The 25,240-nt window shown below is 42.6% G+C and overlaps 1 protein-coding gene across 2 annotated transcripts in view; it reads right to left on the bottom strand.

Moving 5' to 3' along the window:
- The window catches only part of EPHA4 (EPH receptor A4), a 143,529-nt gene that overhangs the window by 36,915 nt on the left and 81,374 nt on the right, over positions 1-25,240 (bottom strand). For both annotated transcript variants that reach the window (XM_082689446.1, XM_082689447.1), the window contains exon 5: positions 23,932-24,270. In XM_082689446.1, the coding sequence (XP_082545572.1) occupies positions 23,932-24,270 (339 nt within the window). The remainder of the gene's footprint in view (positions 1-23,931; positions 24,271-25,240) is intronic.

Here is a 25,240-nt window from a genome sequence, read left to right as displayed (position 1 = left end):
GAACAGAGCTGCACACAGCAGACATATGGAAGCCACTGAACATCTGAAGAAAATGAAAAACGGAAATGTGCTCATTAGCTGCATTTAGGCTTCCCTCCCCCCAACACACACACACACACACACACACACAAAAGCGCACACACACATTTTCTCTCTCTCTTTCCTTACTGGTTGACATGCAACCATTGTCCAGCCAACTGCAAGGACGGACTCTCTCTTAAATACAGAGACGGTAAGAAGGCTAAGAAGGCTGCCCGGCTGTGAAAAGCTGTTTCACTCCAGGTAATAATATATTGTCTAACAGAGCACTTCAGGATACACTCCATAAAAGGGGCTCTTTAAACTGACGTTCAGGATTGGGACGTGAAATAGAAAAGCCAGGGTTTTCGAAAGAAAGCAGCAGAGGAAGGGGGGGGATCATCGAGTTACACAGTGACTTTCTCTCAGAAATGGTCTGGGTCAGATCCTGATAATGAACAGATTCTTCGGGAAAGAACTGTCTGGCTGCCCTTGGGGTGCCCTTGACTAAGCTTGGTTCTCTCTGACTGGGTTATCACTAAACAGCTGCACGTGGGCAACTGATTTCCATTTTAGAAGCCAGAGCAGCGGTGTTCCTGTGACCATTCAAGGGGGATATGAACTCAACCGAACTCCTCACAATACCACGGGCAGGGCGTCCCCCATATAATTGTGTAGACTATTTCTAATGCAGTCATACTTGGAAAAATCCGTATGCATAAACGTGTAAATAAACCAACCGTGTGTGCTGACTCTGCCTAAGGAGATGAGATGAAAGAGGAAAGTAGAACAATTCCAGTTCCCGAAAGGTATTACGCTGTGTGGCTGTCATGCCTGAATTCTTACTGGACAGAGGTCTTTCAGAAAAGCATTTTTATCAGGCCACAGAGAAAAAAGCAATCCATGACCAAGTGAGATGAAAAAATACACCGACTACAACATGCAAATGCTCTGCAGTCAAACATGGTGGCCATTCCTCCCCCTGAAGAGAGCGCCTTACCGTCTCTGGTACAAAGAACACCAGCTTGGGAAGGAAAAACACTGGGCTTTACAGGGCTGCCACTCTGGAGGGAAGAGGCAGTCTGGCTGTGTGCTTCACATTATAAGCCACCCACGGGTTTTTCCCTTGACCTTCCCACCCTGCTTCTAACAAAGCCTCCATCTCCACATCTGGAAGCTGTCACCCTGCCAGGTGTGCCCAGCCGTGGCTTGCTTCCCCAGATGAGCCACTTGGCAATGGCATTTCTCGATCATTCTCCTACCCCAATGGTTCCCAAGCTTGTCTTCTCATGCCATTCAGGTAATTGCTGCCACATCCTTCTACAACTTGTGCTATGATTTCATTAATGGTGTTCTTGAACCCACATGCTACACTGACTCGAATTACAGTTAAGAAGAAAATTCCCATTACTGATATAAATAAAACCCTGTTAACAGCAGGTAACCCTAAAAATGAGTATGTGAGTAAACAATACTATCAGTGGTTGCTGAACATTCTTATCTCTCCCTGCATTACCCAAAATAGGATAATCCAGGCACCAACTTGAGATTCTATAGCCTTGGAATAATGGGAAGAACTGAGGGAGAATTGAAAAGAAACTTAATTTTCACACAGGGCAATTCAGTATTACAGGACTTCCATATGGGTCTTCACTAAAATCATCTCTGGGGCCACCACTGTTAGGTTTCTACATTTTAGTAAACACTGCCAAGCCTTTCTCAATTTAGAAATGGTTTGGATCCTGGGTTCCAACACCCTAGGGCTCTGCTCTTTGCTAACAAAATTATAAGATAATAGACTGATAGAATAACAGATTGAACATTCTTGCCCTTAAAATATGGTTCAAAAGGAGCTATGAAATATCAATGCCTTACTTTAAAAAGAGGGTTTCTCACCACAGTGGAAATTTTAGTCAACATAAAAAGACCAAGCAGAAAAAAAAGGTGCTGCTCGTCTCTCACTTCTCTAACTTACATTCCGAAACCTGTGGAGATGTAGTTTTTCCTCAGGACTGACTCATCCACAAGCACATACTTAATGAGCACCCGTGGAATAAGGCAGAGATGGAAAAGCGCAGACAAAGCTGAATCACACACAGTCGTTGGTATCAAAGGAAGCCCCATTTGATCCTTCAGCCTCTTCTGAATTAACAACAACAAAATAGATGAGGAAATTTTTATAATAGTCTTACAGAGAAGACACCCATTTTCTAGAACTCAAGAGGAGGCAGTTCCTGCTAAGTCTCTTCTTACCCACATTTTCTCGTGGTGATGGGAAGAAGAATGGGGTGGCTGCTTCCTTATTATACTGTGTTTTTAGACATGCAATACACCTACAAGAGTCAGAGGGGACGCCAGGAGGAAGATGAAGGCTGATGTAAGGAGCCTCACTACAAGAAAGAGACATAGATTGGAAACATTCCTACCCACCCACAGACTTCCTTCATAAAGGAGGTGTTTGCTTTGAGGAAAGTTTTGTGCCGCTGGACATAAGCAGGCATTCTCTGATGGCTAGAATTTTAGCATAACACTCAACAAGGAGGGCTGGTCATGCTCGCCTGACAGTAGAATGGTTGAGAAAGATGACTGAAGGATGTAAAGATCACAAAGACAGGAGCTATCAGAGGGTGGTTTTAAAGAAAGGTCTGTGACGTAATTTAATCAAGTCCGTAGTTTTCAAATGTTAGAAGCAATATTCCCAATGATTGACAGATGTCCATTTTCCTGTCCCGAGATGTTGTTATCTGAGACCACATCCTATGACTCTCAAGGGTATTTGAGTAATTTTAGTCCAAACCACATTCTTGACTTCCTTTTCTTTTTGCTTATAAATCACATTGACGTTCCAGTTCAATCATTCAACAAATGCCCTTTAAGTCTCTGTTCCAGGAACTTAAAATCCAAAGTAGAGCTAAAGAGGCATTTATATTTAAACAGCTAAACAGTATTTGGCTAAGTAAAGATAGTGGCTGAGATAAGAAACCAGAATAGGGAAGAAGACATTGTAAATTCCAGAAAGAACCATGGAAGGATTTGGAGTAAGGCTATGAGGGTAGGTCAAGATTTACAGTGGCTAACAGGAGGCAGAAAGGTGAAAGATGGCTGAACGGAGGTGCACCTGCTCCGAGTATGACTGGGATTTTCTTGAAATAATTTCTTGAAATTACTTAGTACTCTAATTCTGTGATCATCGAGGGCTCACCTAGGACATGTGAAATGAGATAAAGATAAAAATATCTTTGACTCATATTCTTAAAGGTATTCTTCACTAATTTGGTGGAAGATCGATGACTATTAGAAAGATTCTGGGTGTAATTCTGGGTTTGAAATTTACCAGTTGCCATCTTGGCCAAGTCACTCAAATTTTCTTGCCTCTGCTCTCCCATTTGTAAAACACCTTCCTTCCAGATACCAGCGTGTGAGCCATTAGAACGTATTCTCCATAAAGGTAGGGCTTTCCCTTGTCCATATCGATATCCAAACTATTCAATCATGTCTGGCACATAGTGAGTGCCCAATAAACTTGTCAAACCAATAACTAAATGTTAAAATAGTCTTGAGAAAATCTCTGTAGACAGGGAGATGTTTTCTAAATATGAAGTACCAAAAGTCAGTCATCCTTAAAACAACGTTTCATCTGCACCTGTTTCAGATGACCTTCTGTGGGTCTGGTTTTGCTATTTAGGTTAACTAAAATAATTGACAATTAGGAGGAAAGCAAATGACAATTCTAATTATAAATGGAGTCTGTTTTCTAAGAGATATGAGAGGCTTCTGAGCGCCCCCCCCCCAAACATACAGGTTGTAAAATGTCATTCAAATGTGAATTAACATTAAAAGCAGTCTTCGCTGCACCTGTCGCAGACAGCATTTTGAGGGGCTGCTCTTTCGGTCTACAGAGATGTTGACAATCCCCTCAGCATTTCACCTCTATCTTGCGAGGGCATGTTAAATAGTTCTCCTCACCATAAAGGTATATCATAGCATTGAAATCCCCCTCCCCTCGCCAAGTCATAATCCTATATCCAGAAAGGGCCCTAAGCATCTCTCTTGTTTAAACCTATAGTTATCTCCAAAGATGTGCTAGTGGGAACAAGTCAGTGACTGGCCGAAGAAGCCATTAGGTATTGCGTGTATCCCTGAAATTCCACCAGAGGGACATCACTGATGAAGTGTCCGGGTAACAGAGTGCAGAGCCCTCTGGGGTCAGGGTCGGGACAGCAAGATGAAGCATGTGGAAGGGAGATCTTCCCCCACACACACTGGAAACAGTAAAATGTTTCCACTTTCTAAAGATGGAGCCACCACCACAGAGGACAAAAGAAAAAAACGCACCAAAGCTTGAAGGGTTGAATGATCTAAGCTTTCTACTAGAGAGCCAAAATAAATTATCCCCCCTTCAAATAATTCTGTATTCAAAATTCCACAGATCTCTGAGAAACTGAAAGTGCTTTCTAAATAGAATCCCCATTTGCAATGTACCTGTGGTTACGTTTGGTGGGAGACCTGGCCACATGCACGCAGAAGGCACGTGTGGGTTTTATCAAAGTGTGTGTTCCCCATAAACAGGAACAGCACAGATGAGGGGCTCGATCGTGCCTCTCTAACAGTGGTACATTTCACAGCGAAGAATTACAGGAGATGCTTTGATGTCAAACAGAGGAGGCTCCTTTTAAGAAAATGGTAAATTTAACTGTCTTTGGTTCAAAGCTCAGCAGTTCCCCTTGCTCCCCACCGATGCAAGTGCTACAATTTTCTTTTATTCGCTTCCTCAATGACTCGCCATTAAACACCTACAAGTCGTTTTACTGCAGCAGTTTGGCACTCATGACACCGAAATAGGATGGAGAGGAGGAAGGAAAAAAAAAAAAAAGACACTGGGCCAAGAAAGGCAGGAAGGAGTCTTTGCGAATCACTGCAGGCTATCGAACTGTTTGCTTGGGTCCAGCATCAGGAGCCATGAATTAAAAACAGTTTGGGAGACCCTGAGTGGGGAAAGGAGCAGCTCAAACAGATCGACTGTATTTCACTACTGGCTCAAATTAGGAGGGCGGAGGGAGGAAGGCAGGAAATAAGCAGATTCGATGAAAGCTCTCCAGCCTGCAGGCAAGGAAGAGTGGAAACAGCCCTTTAGGAAAGTCAAGAAACCCAAAGCCAGAGATGTCAGTGATCCAACAATGCCCAGTGCTAGGAGGAAGAGCACACTTCTTAACCACAGCAGGGTGCCCCCTTCCCAGATCTGAATGTAAGAGCCAGTGTTTACTCAGGGGTCTTTCACTGATAGGAAAAATAAACCCACAGTTTATACATATCTCTGCTTCATGCAAACGGCATATTTAAATTTAATTACTTGGGGCTTAAGGTGGTTTTTGTTCCCTCTTTCTTTCTCATTTCAACACCGCAGCTCTGATTTGCTCTTTATCAAAGGTTTGTGCATTTTAAAATGCTGTCAGGCATCAAAATTAAATGCTTCAGAGCACTAATGATATCCTTGTGATTAAGGGTTTTGCCGTCACAGAAATGCTAAGAACGCTGGTGCTAATATTAATTGCTTTCTTCTTCCACATCTCACCAAAGGAAGGAAGGATTTCTCCTCTGAGCTTTGCACTATCTATGGCACTAAACACCAGTGAGTAATTTTTTTCTTTTACTATGATCATTGCAGTATTTTATAGTACTCAACAGTGTGAAGTGTTTTCATAGACATATGATTTCATTTCCACTACATTGAACTAGCTGGCTTAACCCTCTGCTATTTTTTAGATAAAAATCATTAAAAAAGACTCAAGTCCCATCCACCCTCCCTTACGCTGGTGCTACATCACCAACGTAACAACTCTGCTCTGCACCCTTCAGCATCTAGCTGCCGCATCATTAATAAGCACCTAAGCACATTTTATCAGAGTCAAGAAATAAAATTGTAAAATTGTATTAAAAAAAAAAAAGTACAGAAAAAGTTGATCACTCCAGGGGCGCCTGGGTGGCTCAGTGGGTTAAGCCGCTGCCTTCGGCTCAGGTCATGATCTCAGGGTCCTGGGATCGAGTCCCGCATCGGGCTCTCTGCTCAGCAGGGAGCCTGCTTCCTCCTCTCTCTCAGCCTGCCTCTCTGCCTACTTGTAATCTCTCTGTCAAATAAATAAATAAAATCGTTAAAAAAAAAAAAAAGTTGATTACTCCAAACTGATACAGAATTATTTTCCTATTCAACAAAAAACAGAGCACCAAATTCTCAATTAAATTCTTTAGAAGACTGAATTCAAGGAAGTTCATTTATATTTAAATATGGATATATTAAGCGTACACTTAAAATATATGAGGGATCCATTCCTTACCGCCCCCCACCCTGAAAGTGATTTCCTTCCAAGGTCAGGACACAGAGTCGATTTTAAACAAATACTATAAAATAAAGCAGGGTACAAGCTTGGCACAAGCAAGTGGAAGGTGTTAAGATTAGCCTCTGTGTCTAAGTGTCCAAAGATGTGAGCACCCCTCCCCCAAATAACTCCTTCTGGGATGGGGCCGCTCAGACAAGGACTACGTTTCCTTTTCAGGCTGGAGGGTTCCTGTGACTGAATTCTGGACAATAGGATGTAGATTTAAGTGATTATTCCTTTTTCAGACCTATTATGTAAATAGTGTTCTTGGGCCTCTCCATCTTCTCTACCCTACCCTCTATTGGGGCTGAATGTTGTTCAGGTCCAGACCCAAATCCCCCCTCATCTACTAATGACTAACAGACATTTGGGGTTACAGCAGGTACTCATTCAGGTAACATGGAGCCATTCACAAAAAAGAGGCCTTTTGCACAGAACATTTGCAGATGGTCACTAACTAAATACTCCGGTGGTTCCAGAAGACTGAGCTGTGGTCTCAAGCTGCCTGAGTGGTTTTGGGTTCCCTCCCAGACCCTCAGGCCACAGCTCGGGCACTGTAAGCAGATCGCTACTCACTTGTGCAAGAGACTGGGGAGCACTGCCCCGAGGTCAGCAATTCCAGGAGCAGATGTGCAGCTTTGCAGGGACACAACCGGCTGCAGGTCTTCTCCCAGTGAATGAGTTCAGCAGAATCACAAATTACTGGGCTCAAAGACTCCACGGAGCCTGTCTTAACGTTCCATGGGAAAAGACAGTGGGGTTCTCAGAATGGCTTTTCTGGGTCACCTGGGTGGCTCGGTGGGTTAAGCCTCTGCCTTCGGCTCAGGTCATGATCTCGGGGTCCTGGGATCGAGCCCCGCATCGGGCTCTCCGCTCAGCGGGGAGCCTGTTCCCCCACCCCCTGCCTGCCTCTCTGCCTACTTGTGATTTCCAGCTGTCAAATAAATAAATAAAGTCCTTTAAAAAATGGCTTTTCTTTTCAGAAAAATGTTGGTCTCCACTGCCTAGAGTTAACAGCTGACACAGTTAAAGGCTTGGACCATGTCGATCAGAGGAAAACCGAGAAGAGGGGGCAGGTGAGCGTATCTGGCCGCCTCCACAAGGCACTGGCACCCGCTTACCACCATTTCGACCAAGCAGCTCTCTGAGGTTACTTGTAATTATCACCTTTAAATTCATATTTGCAAACTTAGGCAACACACAGAAGGTAAGTAATTGTACCGGAGCTATAAAATGAGACTGTAAACCCAAGTCTGCCTGACTCGAAAGTACACGAGCCTCCTACTGTACCCTATGCCTATAAACACACACTCACTAAATTAGCATTTGTTAACTGCCATGTACCAAGCACCGTTTAAAAGGTCTTTCAAGAATTAATTCATACAATCTTCAGAAAAATCCTATGAGGCAGGTACTATTATTGTTCTCATTTTATAGTAAGGAGATCAAGGTAGAGAGAGTTTGAGCGACTTGCCCCAAGTTACAGTATGTAAGTGGTGAATTCACAAGTCAGGTCCTAGAGCCCACATTTTCAACCACTGAGCCACAGGAGGCTTCCAGTCTCTCCCCTCCTGGCACTTGTATGAAATGAGAGATTTGAACATTAAATGGCTTGCTCTCCCAAAGCATCACCAGCCTGAGTAACAGCATACCCTACATCTGCTATATGTTACTTAGGTATACGACTGTCCCCATTCATTCTTGGTCACCAAAAATCCGGAAGTAACTTGGACATGACCTCCGTTCACAGACAAAGCTTAAAAGCTTTTGGAGATGAATCACCTCACCAGAGAACTACTTAAAGACCTAAGAAGAGAACTCTCTGAAATAGAACAATTCAACTGCAAAAGAAAATAACAGTAATTGAAGTTAGGGGAGGGGGAGGGGGTAAAAGGCAAGCTTCTGGAAGGTTGACAATGTTCTAGTCTTTGCTCTGGTTTATGGTTATACAGGTGTTTGCTTTGGGATAATTCACTGACTATACATTCGTGGCTTATCCACTTTTCTGTACATGTGTATAGTTCATAATCAAAAGGCTAAAACTAAGATATAAAGGATGGAATAAGAAAGTTAGTATTAGAAAGACCCATCCAGTATCTTTTGTTAACCCTCTGGGTAAAGGTCTAAAGGTGTCATGAAAGATCTGAGTTTTTGCAAATTAGGACGTTTCTAACTATTTAACAGTTCTGTTTCGTATTTGAGCCACACAGCAATTCCTACTCTCTGTAGTAAAGAAAATGAATTACTTAAATGTTTGTTCTACTTTAAAAACTATCTTAAATGAACATTACTACATGTATAGCCAAACCAGTTGTAGGATTACAGGGGGTAACAGGGGCGCCTGGGTGGCTCTGTTATTAAGACTCTGTCTTCAGCTCCAGTCATGATGCCAGAGTCCGGGGATCAAGCCCCACATCGAGTTCCCTGCTCAGTGGGAAGCCTGCCTCTCCCTTTCCCACTCCCCCTGCTTGTGTTCTCTCTCTCTCTGTCAAATAAATAAATAAAATCTTTAAAGAAAAAAAAAAAAAAAAGGTGAGTAACAGTTCGACTTGGAAGGAAGGTCCATGTCCCCTAGAAGTAACTGAAGATGACTTCGGGCACTGAGTGTCTCCAAGGTAGTTCAAGTGTGTCTTCTGTTTCATTGAGAGCTGCTTGTTTTATTTTCTATTTGCTTACTAAGAAACTTGTTGGCAGGTTCCAACAAGGGTAGCCCAATATTTGCCAACAGAAACATGGCAGGATTCAGTGTGTATTTCCTGTTAAGTAAGAATGCCAGTCTGAGACTAATAGGAAAACAAGTCTTTTGACTGGAAGGCAATTTATAAGAATTTGCCTGAGAAAGACAACCGTTTTAAATGGGCAAAGTTAGCAAGAATGAATGAGATAACTTTTTTTTTCTCTGAATGCCTCTAGGAAGATGAATCTTTTCACTGTACCTCAGTAGATCAAGAAGTATCTAGGATAAACTCTTGGCTGAAATTATTTTGTATGTGTTTTGATTAGAAAGGAAGATGACAAGCCTTGGGCAAAGGGAGCTCCTCCGTGCCCAACAATGCCTGCCAAAATTATTCTGGAATACGGAGGATGGTATAAAGGAAAGGTTCTCTTCTGCCGAGCAGAAATACAGCATAGAGAGTGGCTGTGAATCAAGGCTTCTATTCCTCTAGCTGTCAACTGCACTGGAGAGCTTCAGGCATTCCAAATCTGGAAAATAAAAGCTGCACTGTGGGCTTCAGGTTCTCTTTGTTACTCAGACAGCTGCTAATCGTCCCGCTGTGTTTGGAACCAAGGAGACAATGCTGTAACATTTAGCTTTTTGACATCCGAAGCATCTAGATCAGTCCCCTATTAAAGATGTATTAATCACAAAGACTCTAAAAGCCAAGAAGATAGATGCACCTAGTAAATCTTTGCTGTTGCCTTTTACTTCCCACACTCACGTTTCTACATTTACAGGCAGAAGTGCTTAAAAGCCTGCTCCAGAAACTGACCAATAAAGAGCCCTGTTCATTACTTTATATCAAATGCCTGATGATTTCCTACGCCTGGAAAAGCCTTTCAGAAGGAGGTAAGACATTGATCACTCTGCTAAAAGAGCCTGTCTGTTTCAATAAATAGATCCACTGTGACTGTTGTCATCTTGACTTTTCAAGTGTGATAACTAATTCAGGAGTGTGGCTTTGTTGCTACAGGGACATCCAAATCATCTGTGTAGTTTTAAAAAAAGGAAGAAGAAGAAGAAGAAGAAGAAGAAGAAGAAGGAGGAGGAGGAGGAGGAGGAGGAGGAGGAGGAGGAGGAGGAGGAGGAGGAGGAGAAGAAGAAGAAGAAGAAGAAGAAGAAGAAGAAGAAGAAGAAGAAGAAGAAGAAGAAGAAGAAGAAGAAAGAAGGAGGAGAAGAAAAAAAAAAAGGCCATGAGCTAAACCAACAAAACTCCAGGCAGCAAAATATCAATATTACCAGCACCAGCAGTACTAATCAGCACCACGACTACTAATACTAGTGCTACTAATAGTACTCATTTTACTTGGCCTCCAAGTCAGGTCAGATTATGCCCCAGGTCATGACCTGCCTGAGAGTGAAACGGGAGCTTATTCTGGGTTTGGATGCCTGGAAAAATGGAGTAAGTGTGATGGATCAAGCTTTCAAATTCTGCGCACCAAAATTTATGTTAATAAAAAGGTTTCAGAGTTACTCTCTCACATGGGTCTTCATTTCACAAGAGCATTTAAGAGAGACATCCAACTCTCTCCATCAAGGAGTAGACCGTCCATAACATCTGTTCTGAAGGGGTGACCTAGTTATCAACCACTAAACAAAGAAAAAAAATAAAAACAGGTAGCCTGACTGATGTTACCACAGAGGCCCAGAATCCAATTTTCTTTTTTCTTCCTTACCTATAATCTTCATCAGAGATACCTAATCACCGTGACACAAGAGGAAGAGAAAAGTCTCACCACGAGGAAGCTCCTGTTAACTACGGAAAAGTGGCATTCACCATTCCGGGTTATTGGAAATCTTCTGAGATTAGATTGCTATTTTTTATTTCCCAGGCTAACAGAACCCCTAAGAGTCAAGTGCAGCATCTGCATGATGCGAGGCTGGTGCCAGCTCAAGGCGCTGGGTTCCTTGGCTTTCGAAGGAGTCTGCATACATCATGACGAGCTCCTTCCCCCTCACTGTCTCAGAGACAGTCCACCGTCTTCCAAATTGAAAGAGTAGGGAGTCAATTAGTGTCACTTATGATGTGAACACCTGTCGACTAAGACCTGGACTGAGACCAATTTCATTACCATAGTCACTCAATGTCTGCCAGATGGTCAGGCCTTGGACCAATTATGATACAGTCCAGATTCAAGGAGGTGACCTAAAGACAGAAAGGTCTAGAGTCCCATTAGTCATCTCCTGAGCCATCCAATTCCCCATCACTTTTCCAATTGCAACAGGATACCTATTTTTCCTAGTGGTCATTTAAAAAGACCACAAGAGCTGCTTGAAAAAAGAAAAAAGAAAAAAGAAAAAAAAAAGTCATGGTGACCAGAAATTGAGGATATTCGCTCTTAAATGATAACCACTTTTACCAGCCATTGTTATTTTTAAATCTGAAACTACTTTTTAATAACTCAACTTTCTCTTATTGCATTTTAAAACACATGGACAGAATAAAAAAAAAAAAACTCACAGAAATGAAAAATATCAGACAAAGAATAAAGTGAAGCATGAAATTATAGGCTACAGATTATCACTGACAGGATAAGACAGACAGGCAGAGGGTACATTTCAATACAATTTTAGTTGCAAATCTATGTGTTCTTTGCTACTTGGAATTTTTCCAAGTCCAAATGTTGCTTGGCTTCAAGAACAATGGCTAAATGCTGAGAAATGATGGCCATGGATGGTAGAGTAGAGTGTTGCAGGTGGAGGGGGGATGGGGAGAAAGAAAAAATCAGGATGACGAACACTACTGTGACTCTCCCTCATGTCCCCAATTGGCTTCTCTACATGGAAGTCTGGGGACGTTCTGAACTCAGGGAAGTCGAATACTCAAGAGGCAGTATCCATGAACCTGAGAACAAATGCCGAGGAGCCAATTTTTCAGTAATACCTAAGGAAGCCTTCATTTTACTTGGAGCTCAATCTTTCCCTCCCGGTTTCTTGCTTGCTATGAAGACAAGCACAGAGTGACTGATACATGGAGAGAAGTGATGGAGACCTTTGGGTTAAATTACAGCCAACACATTTTGCAAATGCTTCATATACAAATGGTCACCACATGCTATGCTCTCAAAGATGTGGCCATGAAATGATATTCTTGAAGCCCTCATGTTTGAAACTCTATCTTTTTGGCAATTGTCATAAAAGCTACGATCGAGGTTAGAGAAAGGAGCATAATTTATGACAAGGAATTTTAAGCTTGGGAATTTGCAACAATAGAATTATTATTTTTAAAAAAAAACATTGGGGTATCTGCCAGAAACAAAATGTATAGTCCAGATAGTTTAAACTCCTACAGGCATTATAAGTCCAAAGCTGAAACAACCAAGCTATTAAATTTTAAAATGTTATTAAGGCCAATAGATGTCTCCAGCTGGATCTGTGTTTGTCCAAGATAACTTTTGTAGGCATAAAGAATAACAAAGGATGAATAAGGAAATCTATCATTGTTTTAGGACTTGAACTTTCTTTTCTTTCTTTTTTAACTAGGAGGTTCACAGCATCTCACTGGGGCCTCTCTTTAACACAACTTGCTGAAGTGTGAAAATCAGTATCACGGGCTCTACTCAGGAGTCAATCTGTAAATACTGGCAAGGACCTCATTAGAACAACACATCGCCTAGAGAGAGTCCCACAGCGTGGTCTCCGAGACAGACCCTGGAGCGGGTCTCCTGCACACTCCAGGCACTTATGGGAGTATTTCGTGTGTGTTCTGAAACAAGAAGGGAAGAGGAGCTGGAAAGAAAGAGAAAAAGCTGTCACCCAAAGCACACATGCAACGAAGGTTATACTCCTGAAGAATTAACAGGGACATTTAAAGGGCTTCTCTTCGGTCATTCTTACCCAGACAATACCCTTTGACATTACACAAAGGTTCCTTCAATGTATCACCAGCCTCTTAGAGCCACACCTGAATTAGATGACTACTTGGCACTGGTTTGCTATAATGAGGAGAGCGAACACAATTTATGCTTTTTAAGTTCTATGACCTGTGCTCTCGTTACAAGACACTCATTTCCACAGGCTGATATTCTGCCATATTTGTACTCCCTGCTTTCAACAGAAAACAAAGCAACAAGCATCCCCATTATATACTGTAATAATAATCATGCCCCTATATTAAAATGGGTTGAAATGAGATGATGCTAGCTTCAAGAGTTCCCAAGCTTCCCAAAGGATCCTCCCAGAAAGATTCCTAAAATCAGGATTCAGTGGATTTCAGTGCAAACAAGAGCTACACCAACAACTCTTAAGATGACCTAAAATTTTCAGATTAAAAAAAAAAAGATTCTGATTATCTTGGAAAGTGGAAAGAACATTTATTAAGCTTAGTTGCATATCTGAAACCCCTCACCCATCTGTATGTGTGCCCCTGCTTTGATAGGGGAAGATGGAGGAATCTATACTCTCTTGCCCATCTTTAGACTTTCTCTATGCTCAAAATACACACTTAGTATGCTTCAAATAAAATAAAAAAAATTAGAGTTGATTCAAGAAGCAGATTTACAGCTTGCAGTATGTTATATAGACAACGACGACTCTCTGGGGAGCCATTGTGAGCTTGACCCTCTCGGTGTTTGTGCTAATGGATGGATCTTACCAAGCTCCTTATATACAGTGAACCTGTTGGTGGCAGGTCCCTATTTAATACCCACTGAGAAGCTGAAGCTATGTATTTGTCTTGTTTGTATGCATACATCACCATCAAAAGGTTCCAAGATACAGATTTTTTTTTAAAAAAATCATCTACCCTAGAGCCTTCATTAAAGAAGTCTTTTTGACAGTGAGGCCAAACCGCCTGAGAAATAAATTCACAGAGCTTCTCAATAGAAGATTCCAGGCAAAAAGGAGTGGCCCACTCTTCCCTTCTTCCCTCTTCCTCTCCTTGTAAGAGTGATTGCAAAATAGAACAAATATTTCAAATCACTGTCATTTTACCCATAAGATTTTTTTTTTGAGATTTTATTTATTTATTTGACAGACAGAGATCACAACTAGGCAGAGAGGCAAGCAGAGAGAGAGAGAGAGAGGAGGAAGCAGGCTCCTTGAAGAGCAGAGAGCCCGATGTGGGGCTCGATCCCAGGACCCTGGGATCATGACCTGAACCGAAGGGAGAGGCTTTAGCCCACTGAGCCACCCAGGCGCCACCCCCTTAAGATATTTTAGATAGATTTCTTTGAAAAGTGGCCCTTGTGCTTTGTCATAAAATAAATAAAACAAAAAGTAGAGGGTATTATGCTAAGCAAATTAAGTCAATCAGAGAAAGACAATTATCATATGGTCTCTCTGACAGGAATTTGGGAGGCAGGGCGGGGGGGCATTGGGGGGATAGGGAAGGAGAAAATGAAACAAGATGGGATCGGGAGGGAGACAAACCATAAAAGACTTAATTTCAGGAAAAAAAAAAACTGAAGGTTGCTGGGGGGGGAGTGGGGTGGGATAGGGTGGCTGGGTTATGGACACTGGGGAGGGTCTGTGCTATACTGTGTGCTGTGACTTGTGTAAGACTGATAATTCATAGACCTGTACCCCTGAAGCAAATAATACATTATATGTTAATAAAAAAATAAAAACAAATAAATAAATAAGATAAAATAAATTAAATTAAAAATAAAATAAAATTAAAAAGATGGTTCAGGAGAGCCACAAAGAGTTCCCTTTAGAATGAGCTGACCAATTAATCAGAATAGAAGAAGGAATTTAATGTAAGTTGTATTTCTTCAGCACTGTGCCTGAACTGACAGCCATTTTGCTGACTGTTCCGTCAAATTCCCACCACACTCTGGGTACCCACTTTCCCATGTGAGACCAAATCATTAGTGACATTTTCCAATGAAGCCATGGGGTTCACTAGGCAGGCGACCACACTGATGTCTGGAACCACCTTTCTTTTCTGTTATTGTAGCTCTGGGGCAACGTATGGAATCTTTTTCATTTTTCTGGCACAGGCAAAGGAGGGAAAAGTGTGCCTGTTGGTGGGGGAGGTGGTCAAAAGTTGGACTCTGGGGGAAGACAGTAAAAGAGCTATTTTTAATGTGGATGGATAAAAGCTTAGGCTTGCTTATCTTGACAGATTTAAAAGCAAAACCTAAAAAAAAAAAAAAAAAAAAAAAGTCCTCACAAGCATTTACCTGAAGACAACATACGGAATGTTCTCTCACTATATACCCACATGAAAACAGCACGCAGATGTGGGCGTGCAGAGAAGGCTCTGTTCAGTGGGCATGACATGGACACGCATTTTAATGAGTCCCCATAGATTTAAGATCTCTCAATGCAGAATTAGTCCTGCAGCACGGCTCTTGGTTTTCCTGGTGTTTAAAGGAAAAAAAAAAATCTTTAAAGACATTAGTAGGGGGTTAATGGGAGGTTTGATAAAGTTTCTTCGGATCTTCTTATTAAGGCTCAGTGCAAGCTCTCTCCAGAGTCTCTTCGAGCCCCTCTGAGAAGGTAGTCATTAATTTAGCCAGTTGGAGTGATAACTAGTCAAGGTAGAAACCAATCTAAAACCTTTGCTAGTCTTGCACTGTTCATTTCTCATCTCCGCCAGGCACTTATTTTTCAAATCGCTTGATAGCTTCTCCAGCGGGTGCAAAGTCAGTGTTAGTGTTCAAAGTAACGAGCACAGCGCTAAGAAATGAAAAATGAATCAGAAATACACTGTCAAGGGTTTGGGGTAAAAGCTGGAGAATGAATTTTCCTTCCCACCAAAAATAAAGTGTGTGTGAATATGGACATTGATGTAAAAGTGAAGGGATGGGAGTAGAGACACAGTGTCCTCAGTCATGGGTGTAAATAAAACTTCTACTTCCTTAGACAGAAAAACAGTTGACTATTAAACAGCATGGGTTTGAACTAGGCAGGTTCACTTACATTTTTTTTTCCCCCCTAATACAACACTGTACTATAAATGTATCATCTATTCCTTATGAATCCCTTAATAACATTTACTCTTCTGTAGCTTACTTACTGTAAGACTACAGTATATAATATACATAACGCACAAAATATGTGTCGATCGATTGTTATCAGTAAGGCTTCTGGTAAGAGTAGGCTATTAGTAATTAAGTTTTGGGGAATCAAAAGCTGTATGTGGATTTTTGACAGTATAGGGTAGGTGCGCTTAACCCCTGCATCGTTCCAGGGTCAACACTATTATCATCTTTTTAAAATTGCAAAGCAATTTTTATCTACATACAATAATTACTGGTTCGTTCTCTACACACACACCATTTGTCTATGCTACTCAGTCAGCCTTGAAGCAGGATAATTTAGTAGGTCCTTCTATTTTTTTCCTCCTCCCTAGAACTTGTGGCACCCACCCTGAATACAAATTCATGGGCCCCGGTGCCATACACAAGCGGCTGTGTACCATTGTACATCTCCCAGTTTATTTTATTCTTAATTATGATCATAATTAGTGAGTACACTTAATAATTACAGAGGTGGCAACGATACTCAATAGACATAAAATTATTTTATGTATAATGTTAGAATCAAGAGACTATTCCTTTTTTTAAAAAAAAATTGTACTCCCTGTTTTTAAATGTACATTTCCTAGGCATTATGAACTAAACCAGGAACCCATAGCTGGATCCGGGCTATTAATGAGAAAATCGCCGCCTGGCTTCTCTGAAGCCCATTGTGTGCTTGTTTGGGCCTATAATTACTTAGGCACAGAAAGGACTCTCCAACCAGCTTCCACTGAGAGGTACTAATGATCACATACCAACCACTGGGGATGGGCGAACTACTTCCCAGCAAAATCTCTTGACGCAATCGCCCTACGATTTGTTGAAAGAATTTTAAAATATGTCTTTAGAAAGATTTCTGATTTAATATTTAGCAAGTTTCATCATGAGTTTTTCCTTTGACTTTCTTAGGAGTAAGAAAACTATGACATGATTTACTTGAAATCAAAGGCAAACGAGAAATCATCTCGGCGAGGGGACAATGTCAAAGAGCAGTGCCTACGATTGTTTAAGAAGAAAACTGCTGCCAGCACCAGCCAGCCTGCAACACTGCTCAGAATGCACGTTTTCAAGAGCCCTGAACGCTGCCGTATCAGAACACTTAAACACGTTCCCCGTTCTATTGAAACCTGAGTGTCTACTGGGAAAAGACCCGTGGTACAAGACAGCGCAGGCAGGCTTGAAATTCGACCTGATTCCCTGAAATCGTGTTTACATAGTCAAAAATCTCTAAAAACAGAAGGTGTCTTGCCAAATATTAAAACTGTTTTGAAGGGTGCCTGGGTGGCTCAGTCAGTTAAGCGTCTGCCTTTGTTGGGGTCAGGATCTCAGTGCCCGGATCCAGCCCTGCCTCAGGCTCCCTGCTCAGTGGGGAATCTGCTTCTGACTCTCCCTTGGTTGCATCCTGCTGCTTGTGTTCTCTCTAGATCAAATAAATATAAAAAATCTTTGCAGAAAATAAAACCATTCTGAAGGTAAGATTGCCCTAAATGTTAGAATCCATCACAACCTTGGCCAGGGTGGTTTGTGACAAATGACCCTAGCCGCTCAACATCCCCTCAGACTCCTTCCTGAATCGTGCTCTTTCTCAGTGCAGTACTTCAGAGCAGGGGTCGGCAAACCTTTTTCCACAAGGAGTGAGATGGTGAGTATGTTCGCTGTGGAGGACATGCACTCTGCTGCTGTCCTGTGAAAGCTGTCTCAGATGATACCCGGATGAAGACGTGGAGCTTCGTTCCTAGAAACCTTCCCTAGGGACACTGAAAACTGAATTGTCTAGCATTTCCCAGTGGTGCAGAATATTATTCTTTTGAAAGAGAGAAACCATTTTTAGTGGGTTGTACCCACCTGTCAGAGGATCAAGATTTGGCCCCTGGTAGTATAGTTTGCCAACCTCTGCATCAGGGCATTAAAAGAAGTCAGATATTTCATACTGACAGTCAGATAGTGGATACTTTTGAAAGCATCAACAGAGCTTCCCCACCCCTCACTCCACTTGCCTTCCTTTTCAAGCTTACAGAAAAGCCTCCATTCTGGTCACATCATATTTGGGTTAGTATTTTACTTACCATTCCCAAAAATCACCAGGACTGTGCTTTCTGCCTGTGAATTTGATCACGACCCACATTTGAGGCCACTCTGGTGCTGCCTGTTACACTTAGCTATGGTTAGGACCATTCCAGGGTGACCTCTCACCCCAGGTCAGACTGGACCTCCAGACTTCTCTCCCTTCCTCCTGTTCCTTTCTATCCATAGGTATCATTACACAAGAGCCCCATACTCGACAACTGCATTCCCTACAATCTGATCAGAGACAGAAGAATTATACACACCGAAGCTAAAGAAATTTGCCAAGGCCCTTTCTGAAGCCTCTTCTTCATTTGATATTTATCATTTTGTCGGATTTTTTTTTTTTTCAAATCACACAAAAGTTGTCTAAGCTTCAGACCCCACAAAATTTGGTGCCACCATGCCTTGTGCACATTACCTAACTCAATTGCTCTAAGATGTTTCCCTTTCTACCACCATCTCCCTGAAGCTTTCCTCTTACCATGTAGAAGACAGGTAGCAATTATACCCAGTGGGGATGAGAATTCCCACTGTTCTCCATTATCCTACTCAAATAACATAATATGTCTAATTAAAAGATGACAGAGAAAGAGAGAATGGGAACCTACCAGTTGAGTAGTAAAAGACAGTCTGCCTCTTTCACTTAGTTATTTTCTTTTCTCTACTCATTATTTTGGCTTTATTAAATTTATCGCTACCTGATAAAGAGTCCACTGTTTTTACTATAAATAAATGTGTTAATCGACACAGGGGTGTGGAGTATCTACCAGGGACTGTGCGGCGGCATGCCGTCGAGGTGTCCTGTCACTTCACCATCAATGTACTATTTTCTTTCAGTCTTAATTGTTCAGCCTAGAGAACAAGGCCAGTCTAACTAACAAGCAGCACCAGTTCACTCGGTGGTAAAGCAACTGGGATTCTTCACAAGAGGTCCCAAGGGGCCTTTTCCAACTGCCTATCCTCTAAGACAGGGTTGGGGGCATTCTGTTCCCAGCATGGAGAAGCAGAACCAAGCAAAGGCAGGATCTTGATGGAACACTTAGAAGGTCGGCATTTCTATGAAGTCATGAAATCTGTTTATCAAACGTATCACTAGAGCAGACTTGCTCAATCTTGGCACTGTGGCCGCATCAAACCAGATGACTCTGCTGTAGGGCTGTCCTGTGCATGACAGGATGGTTAGCCATATCCCCGGCTCTCACCCACTAGATGTCCTGGCCCTCGTAGCTGAGATAACCAAAAATATCTCCCGACACTAACAGATGTCCAGGGATGCATGCTGAACAACTCACTATCCCCGTGATGCAGCTAGCTTACTGTTTCTCCTTTCAAAGAAAATACTTTGGTAGGTTTGGGTTTGGAGGTAGAGAGGAAGCAGGATTCAGGTGCATTCTGCTAACTCTGTGGGAGTATTTGGAATTTTTTCCCCATCCTTGAAATTGCTGTTGGAGCCCATTTCTGAACAGCCATGCTCATAGCCCATGGCTATATTCTTGGAATTACAGACTTTTAGAATTAGAAAAGATCTTAGAGATCAGCTAGGTTCAAACAATTATGTAATCCACCAAGTATCTGAACTCCTCCAAACTCAGTGTGTTACAGATGTTTGTGACTAGGACACTGCAGCTGTGCCAAAGAGAGATCACTAGATGCCATTTCATTGTCAAGTATCTAGAATAGGAAGGATCTCCTGCAAAATAAAAATCTGAAGTGTGATCATTTGGGTGCCTGGCTGGTTCAGTTGGTAGAGCCTGGAGCTCCTGATCTAGGAGCAGTGAGTTTGAGCCCCATGTTAGGTGTGGAGTTTACGTACACGTGTATGTGCGTACATACACACATATGTACATGTGTAATTGTCCCAGGTGCAGTTCAGGGTTAGGAGGGAAGACGATCCATGGCAGTTCATCATGATTTAAAATAAACCAAACACCTCAAGTATGACTCGGCCCCAGAGCTGGAAGACAGGGGTGGGGACTCAGGGAGGGAAACGTGCAAACTGGCTTTGTGATAGTAAGATCTACTGCGGGCTGCCATCTCAGCATTTTTTTAGCAAAACTATTCACAGTTGTGTTGCTTGGCCAGGAACACCTTGTTTCATTTATACAGCATTTCTCTGTCCCAGTGACATGTCCTGTATTCATTTGCCCGAGATGGTCCACTTAAGGAAAAGTAAACCAAAGAAAAGCCATTGAGAAAACAAATCACCCAGCAGTCTGCTTGCTCATTTTTCACAAACACCAGAACCATCTCCTCCTAAATGGAAAACACAGCGGTCGCTGGGGGATGTTAGATAGAGGAGGGCGAACATGTTTTCTCATGGAACTTCCCTTTGCATCTCCTAGAAGGTAACACAGGAAAGTGACAGGGTAGGGACGAATTGCCTTTTCCTCATCTCTTCTTTTCCAAAGGTGACTTCTGTGGAGCTTCCTACCTTCACCCCCGCCTTCCCGCTGCTCGTTGCTCCTTCCAACTCTTGGCATGGGGTGGGGGGGGTGCCCAGGGGTGGCGATGGGAGCAGTCCTACACGCCCTCTGCTCTCCACACCTACAGACTTGTCCAGGCTGAACAACTTCCATAGCACAGTCTTTCTCCTTGTGGGGAGCCTGTAGTCAGCCAGCTGAGCTAGTCTCTGGGTGACCCCCCGGCAAATGTCATTAGAACCAGCCCTTCTGGCCACAGAAATAAAGCTTACATCCGTCAATCAGAGGGTCAGCAATAAAGCTGACATCCTGAGTTCCCTTTGTCTTGGCTCCAGTGTCAACTGGGTTTGAACTCGGGAGGGGGAGGAAAAGCATGTTATTTACCTCTTAAGACCTCAACAATATGATTTGGATTAGAATGGTTTAAATGACCATGTGAGAACACCGGCCCATTCACACCACATTCCACAACTAAATGATCAAAGCCTCGTCAAAAGTCCATTTCCGTGCCCAGCTACTCCAAGTCTGGTTTCACCAATGGGGAGCACGCCAGGCTGAACACAGGGATGCTACTAATTATCCAATCACTGTAAAAGAAAGCAACTTTGTCCTTTCGGGAACAGGGAGGAGGAGGGTGCTCCCGGGTACTGGCCCAGACATTAGCTTGGGTGAGTCAGGTCACCTTCACAAACCTGTTCAGCCATGAGAGTCTCAGAGGTGGTGGTGATAAAACCAGGTACCCCAGGAGGGTCTGTGTCTGTTTGTTAAATAAGTTACAAGAAAGAACCCCGTGAAAACTGGGCAAAACCAGACAGCCGTGAAACTGTGGCTTTCAGGTAGCAATGCTAACAATCATTTGTTCTACGTATTCCTTCCACAATGAGCCATCATTGTCTATAAAGTCCCTAAGGAATTTAGTTTAATGAAATGATAGGAACAAGTTCAATTAGAATATAATTGTGTGTATGTAAATATGCTTAGGGGAGCTTTGATAGAGTTTATGGTTGCTACATTCACCCAGAATTTTGGCCCACGTTATTAATTTGCCCTACCATGAAGAATTGGGTTTGTTCATCAAAGATAAACTATTCCACTGATATTGAATTAGGGACCTCCAAATCATAGCAGGATAATGAGGCAGTGCGTCGCACGTGTACAACTCTCAGAGAAGCGAAAGCTTTCTGGCAGACCACATAGGAGGTCTCCTTATTGAAAGATTTATTTTTAATTTTGAACAGCTTCCCAGCATTACCCTTCATGAAAATTAAAATACGGAGCTGGAATTTTGTCCTGTTCAACAAACCTCCTGGCAGGGCTACTCGCCACAGCAGAGACAACCTCACTGTGTCAGAGGAATTCCCCGTCCACGTTTCTGTTAGAGCTCAAAGAATTATACCTACATTTCTAAAAAAATGTGGGACTTTCTTCCTGCCTCTCTTGTAAGGTTTTTTGCACATTTTCTTCCTTTGGAGGATTTTTTTTTTAGCCTTCCTTCTTTGCGCTTCTTGGGCCTTCTGGCCTGGTAGGAGCTAGCATAATCCAATAGCTTGAATTCTTACGTGTATTATATAGAGAGTCATAGCCATACTCCTCCCCGCAAATCTGGGGGAGCCAAGCCTGTCCTCAGCACGTCTCCCAGAGGCTGTTCTCTGCCAAAGAGAGTGACTTCACCTTGTATAGCCTCAAAAGGTACCTTCCTACTTTTAAATCCGTTAAGAACACGAAGTAGTGATGTGTTTGAGGATAAGTACATAGGCTGAACATAAGAATACTGATTGACTCATAAACCAGATTCTTCAGCGGGTGGACAGAGCTTGGCTTCGTCTAACTCAGAGACACTAGTAGCACCAATACGTCTTCCCAACATCTATGGGCAATATTTCCAAAAAAGAAATAATAAAAAGCTGGCAAAGACAGAGTACTCGTGATACTATCACAACCTCCTAAAATCATACTAGTTTTTGTAAAAAAAAATAAAACCGAATACCATGAACAGCACTCACCATTTGTAAGTGCAGATATGAAAGACAAAAGCATAACCAGATGATCTGTTCACGCCGCGTATTTTAAAAGACTGGTTGCGTTTGTGTAGCTGAAACTGCCCTCCGGTCACATCTGCCATTCTAGCTCCAGCTTAAAATCTTGCCCGCGTCATAACTTTGTATTTATTCTAGAGAGTTCAGGGCACAGCAGAAAAATAATGACTTTAGGTTGGGACGCTGGAATCCTTTTCACTGTAGGATCAATTAATATAGATATATTTAACCATCGAGTGCACTTACTGAAACATTCATGTAAGAGGGAAGTGCAGTGAGAGGGGACAGGGCTGCGGGCAATTTATAATCCTTTTCCAGCGAAGTTTGTTGCTCTTAAGAGCCTCATGAAAGAGTAAACCACAGTTCTTTTCTCCTACTCCCCTTTAACTCAGCAGAAATAACTAACAAGGAGCGAGCAGAGATCCAGGGTGGAAAATGAGTGCGAGAAAGCATGGAAACGTTTTCAGGGGAGGACCGGGCATGAGGGGGTCGGGAGCTGGAGCCTAGAAATGCACACTGTGATCTGCGCTTTTAAATATCCCATATCCAAGACTTTGTGACAGTTCTACAACTCAGCGGAAACTCTTTGTGAACAGAGGATGTTTTCACATCTACAGAGTTATAAGTGGAAAGCAACCCCGGATACCGGGAAAACGAACTCTCTTCCCCCACATGTCAATTATGGATTCAACTATGGAAGTGGCTGCAAAACCAGTAGGCGTTTTCAGGAAAATGTCGTCAAACCACACAGAATGCCCATTAAACTATTTACTGTTCGTAGATTTACATGATGATTCTAGCAGAGGTCCAGATATGTTTTTTAATTTCTAAAAGACCAAACAAGATCCAAACAATAGCCACGGATGCTTTGGCTGGAAAGGCAGCAGATGCCGACCTAGCACTCTGCCTTGGTAAAAATCAATTTTATGATCCAAAATAATCTGTTAAATGCTCTGATGTCCAACCATGGACCTGTGATCAACATGGCTGATATGAATCCCTTACAAGAGAAGTCCAACATGGAGTGACCCGGCTGACCAGACTACCATCCCCTTCCCATCAGACACTGTCTTCTAATCTCACCGAATCACCACCACTTAGTATAGGTCATGCTAGGCAGCTGGTGCCCAAAAAAAATACTTGCGAGTGAATGCACGTTCTTCCAAGTATCTTTTGTATGACAGAGCAGCTCACGGGTTTATAATTAGATCCGTGTGATTCTACTTCAATTGTAGAACTTTAATATCATTCATGGATACCAACATAAGCATCTCCCCCCTACCCCCGGAAAAAATTTGTATCACATAACAAAGGAGATCTTGTTCCTACCTGCTTGGTTGGTTGTTACGGTGACAGATACTGACTGGTCTGGGCTGGGATTATACTTGGACACTCCATTCACCGCCCAGATTTCAAATGTGTAATTGGTGTGAGCCAGGAGGTCAGTGATGGAAACTTTGGTGGTTTTCAGGCCATTCTGCTGTGGGGTATAGTGGACCCCACTGCCACAGGGTCGGCACTTGCTGAAATCACCAGCTCCGCATTTCTTGCACACCACATTGTAGGAGATATCCTGGCGGCCACCTGTGTTCTGAGGACTGCTCCATTCTAAGTTCACCGACGTCTCGTTGACATTTGAGATCAAGTTGAGGGGAGCAGATGGTGGGCCTAGGAAAAAAAAAAGAAAAAAAGAAATAAAGAAATAAAGACACACACAGATTATTACACCAAGAACTAAAACTATCCTCTTGGAATCACTCAGAGTTTACATTATTCTCTGGAGGTAAGGTGGGCCCATGTGGCAAAGAAAGCAGAAAGCAAATTACCCCGCAAAAACAGATCTTTTTCAAAGAACCACATGAAAGAAGGCTGCCTGTATGTCATTCTCAATCCTGTGCGAACAACAGTAGCACTGATTGCCGCTCGGAGATGTCGTGCATCTCGACATCAAATGGGCTTCGAGTGCAGGCTTCTCTTTGAAGTGGCAGGAAAATACCAGAACTTATCTAGTTTTATCTCATCATCTGAAAACAGGCATATGAATGTGATTCTAGGATCCAGGGCCATGGTGGGACTCTGGGAAAGGAACAGTTAATGTACCACTTTTGAAGATCTATCATGGCTCCTAAGTGCAGCATGTCCTCAAGGTGGAATAAAATTAACTGAATTGTCTGGAGAGGCAGGCTCTTCGGTTCAACACAGCAGTCGAGAGTTCACCTTTTTCGAGGTAATTCGTGGGAACTGGTGTGACCTGGCTGCAGAGATGTCAAAGGTACAGCTGTTGGGAGATCCCAACTTGAGGCAGAGATTACGTAAAGGCTCCCGGGCCTCATCATGCCCCTCAGCGGCCCAAAGTCGCACCGGGGCCCTTTTAAGCATACTCATTCCCACCAGCATCAAAGAGTTTATGAAACGGGAATGATGCTGGTGGCTGTTTTGAAACAGAACAACTGACTGCAAACAACACAGTGGTTGGTTTTAAAGACAGTAATAAATATATAAATAAAAGGACCAGAGAGCCATGCCGAACCTTCTTGTTTCTTGCTGTTTCCACATGCCAAGAAGTTGTCACACACGCTGCTTTCAAGGAGAAGAATTCGGGTAGGAGAAGGGAGGGCATGTTCCTGGTCTGAGCCAC

The sequence above is a fragment of the Mustela nivalis genome (genome assembly GCF_964662115.1).
Source record: "Mustela nivalis genome assembly, chromosome: 11".
Classification (NCBI taxonomy): Eukaryota; Metazoa; Chordata; class Mammalia; order Carnivora; family Mustelidae; genus Mustela; species Mustela nivalis.
The sequence above is the reverse complement of the archived record's forward strand: the minus strand, read 5'-3'. Positions and strand labels throughout refer to the sequence as shown.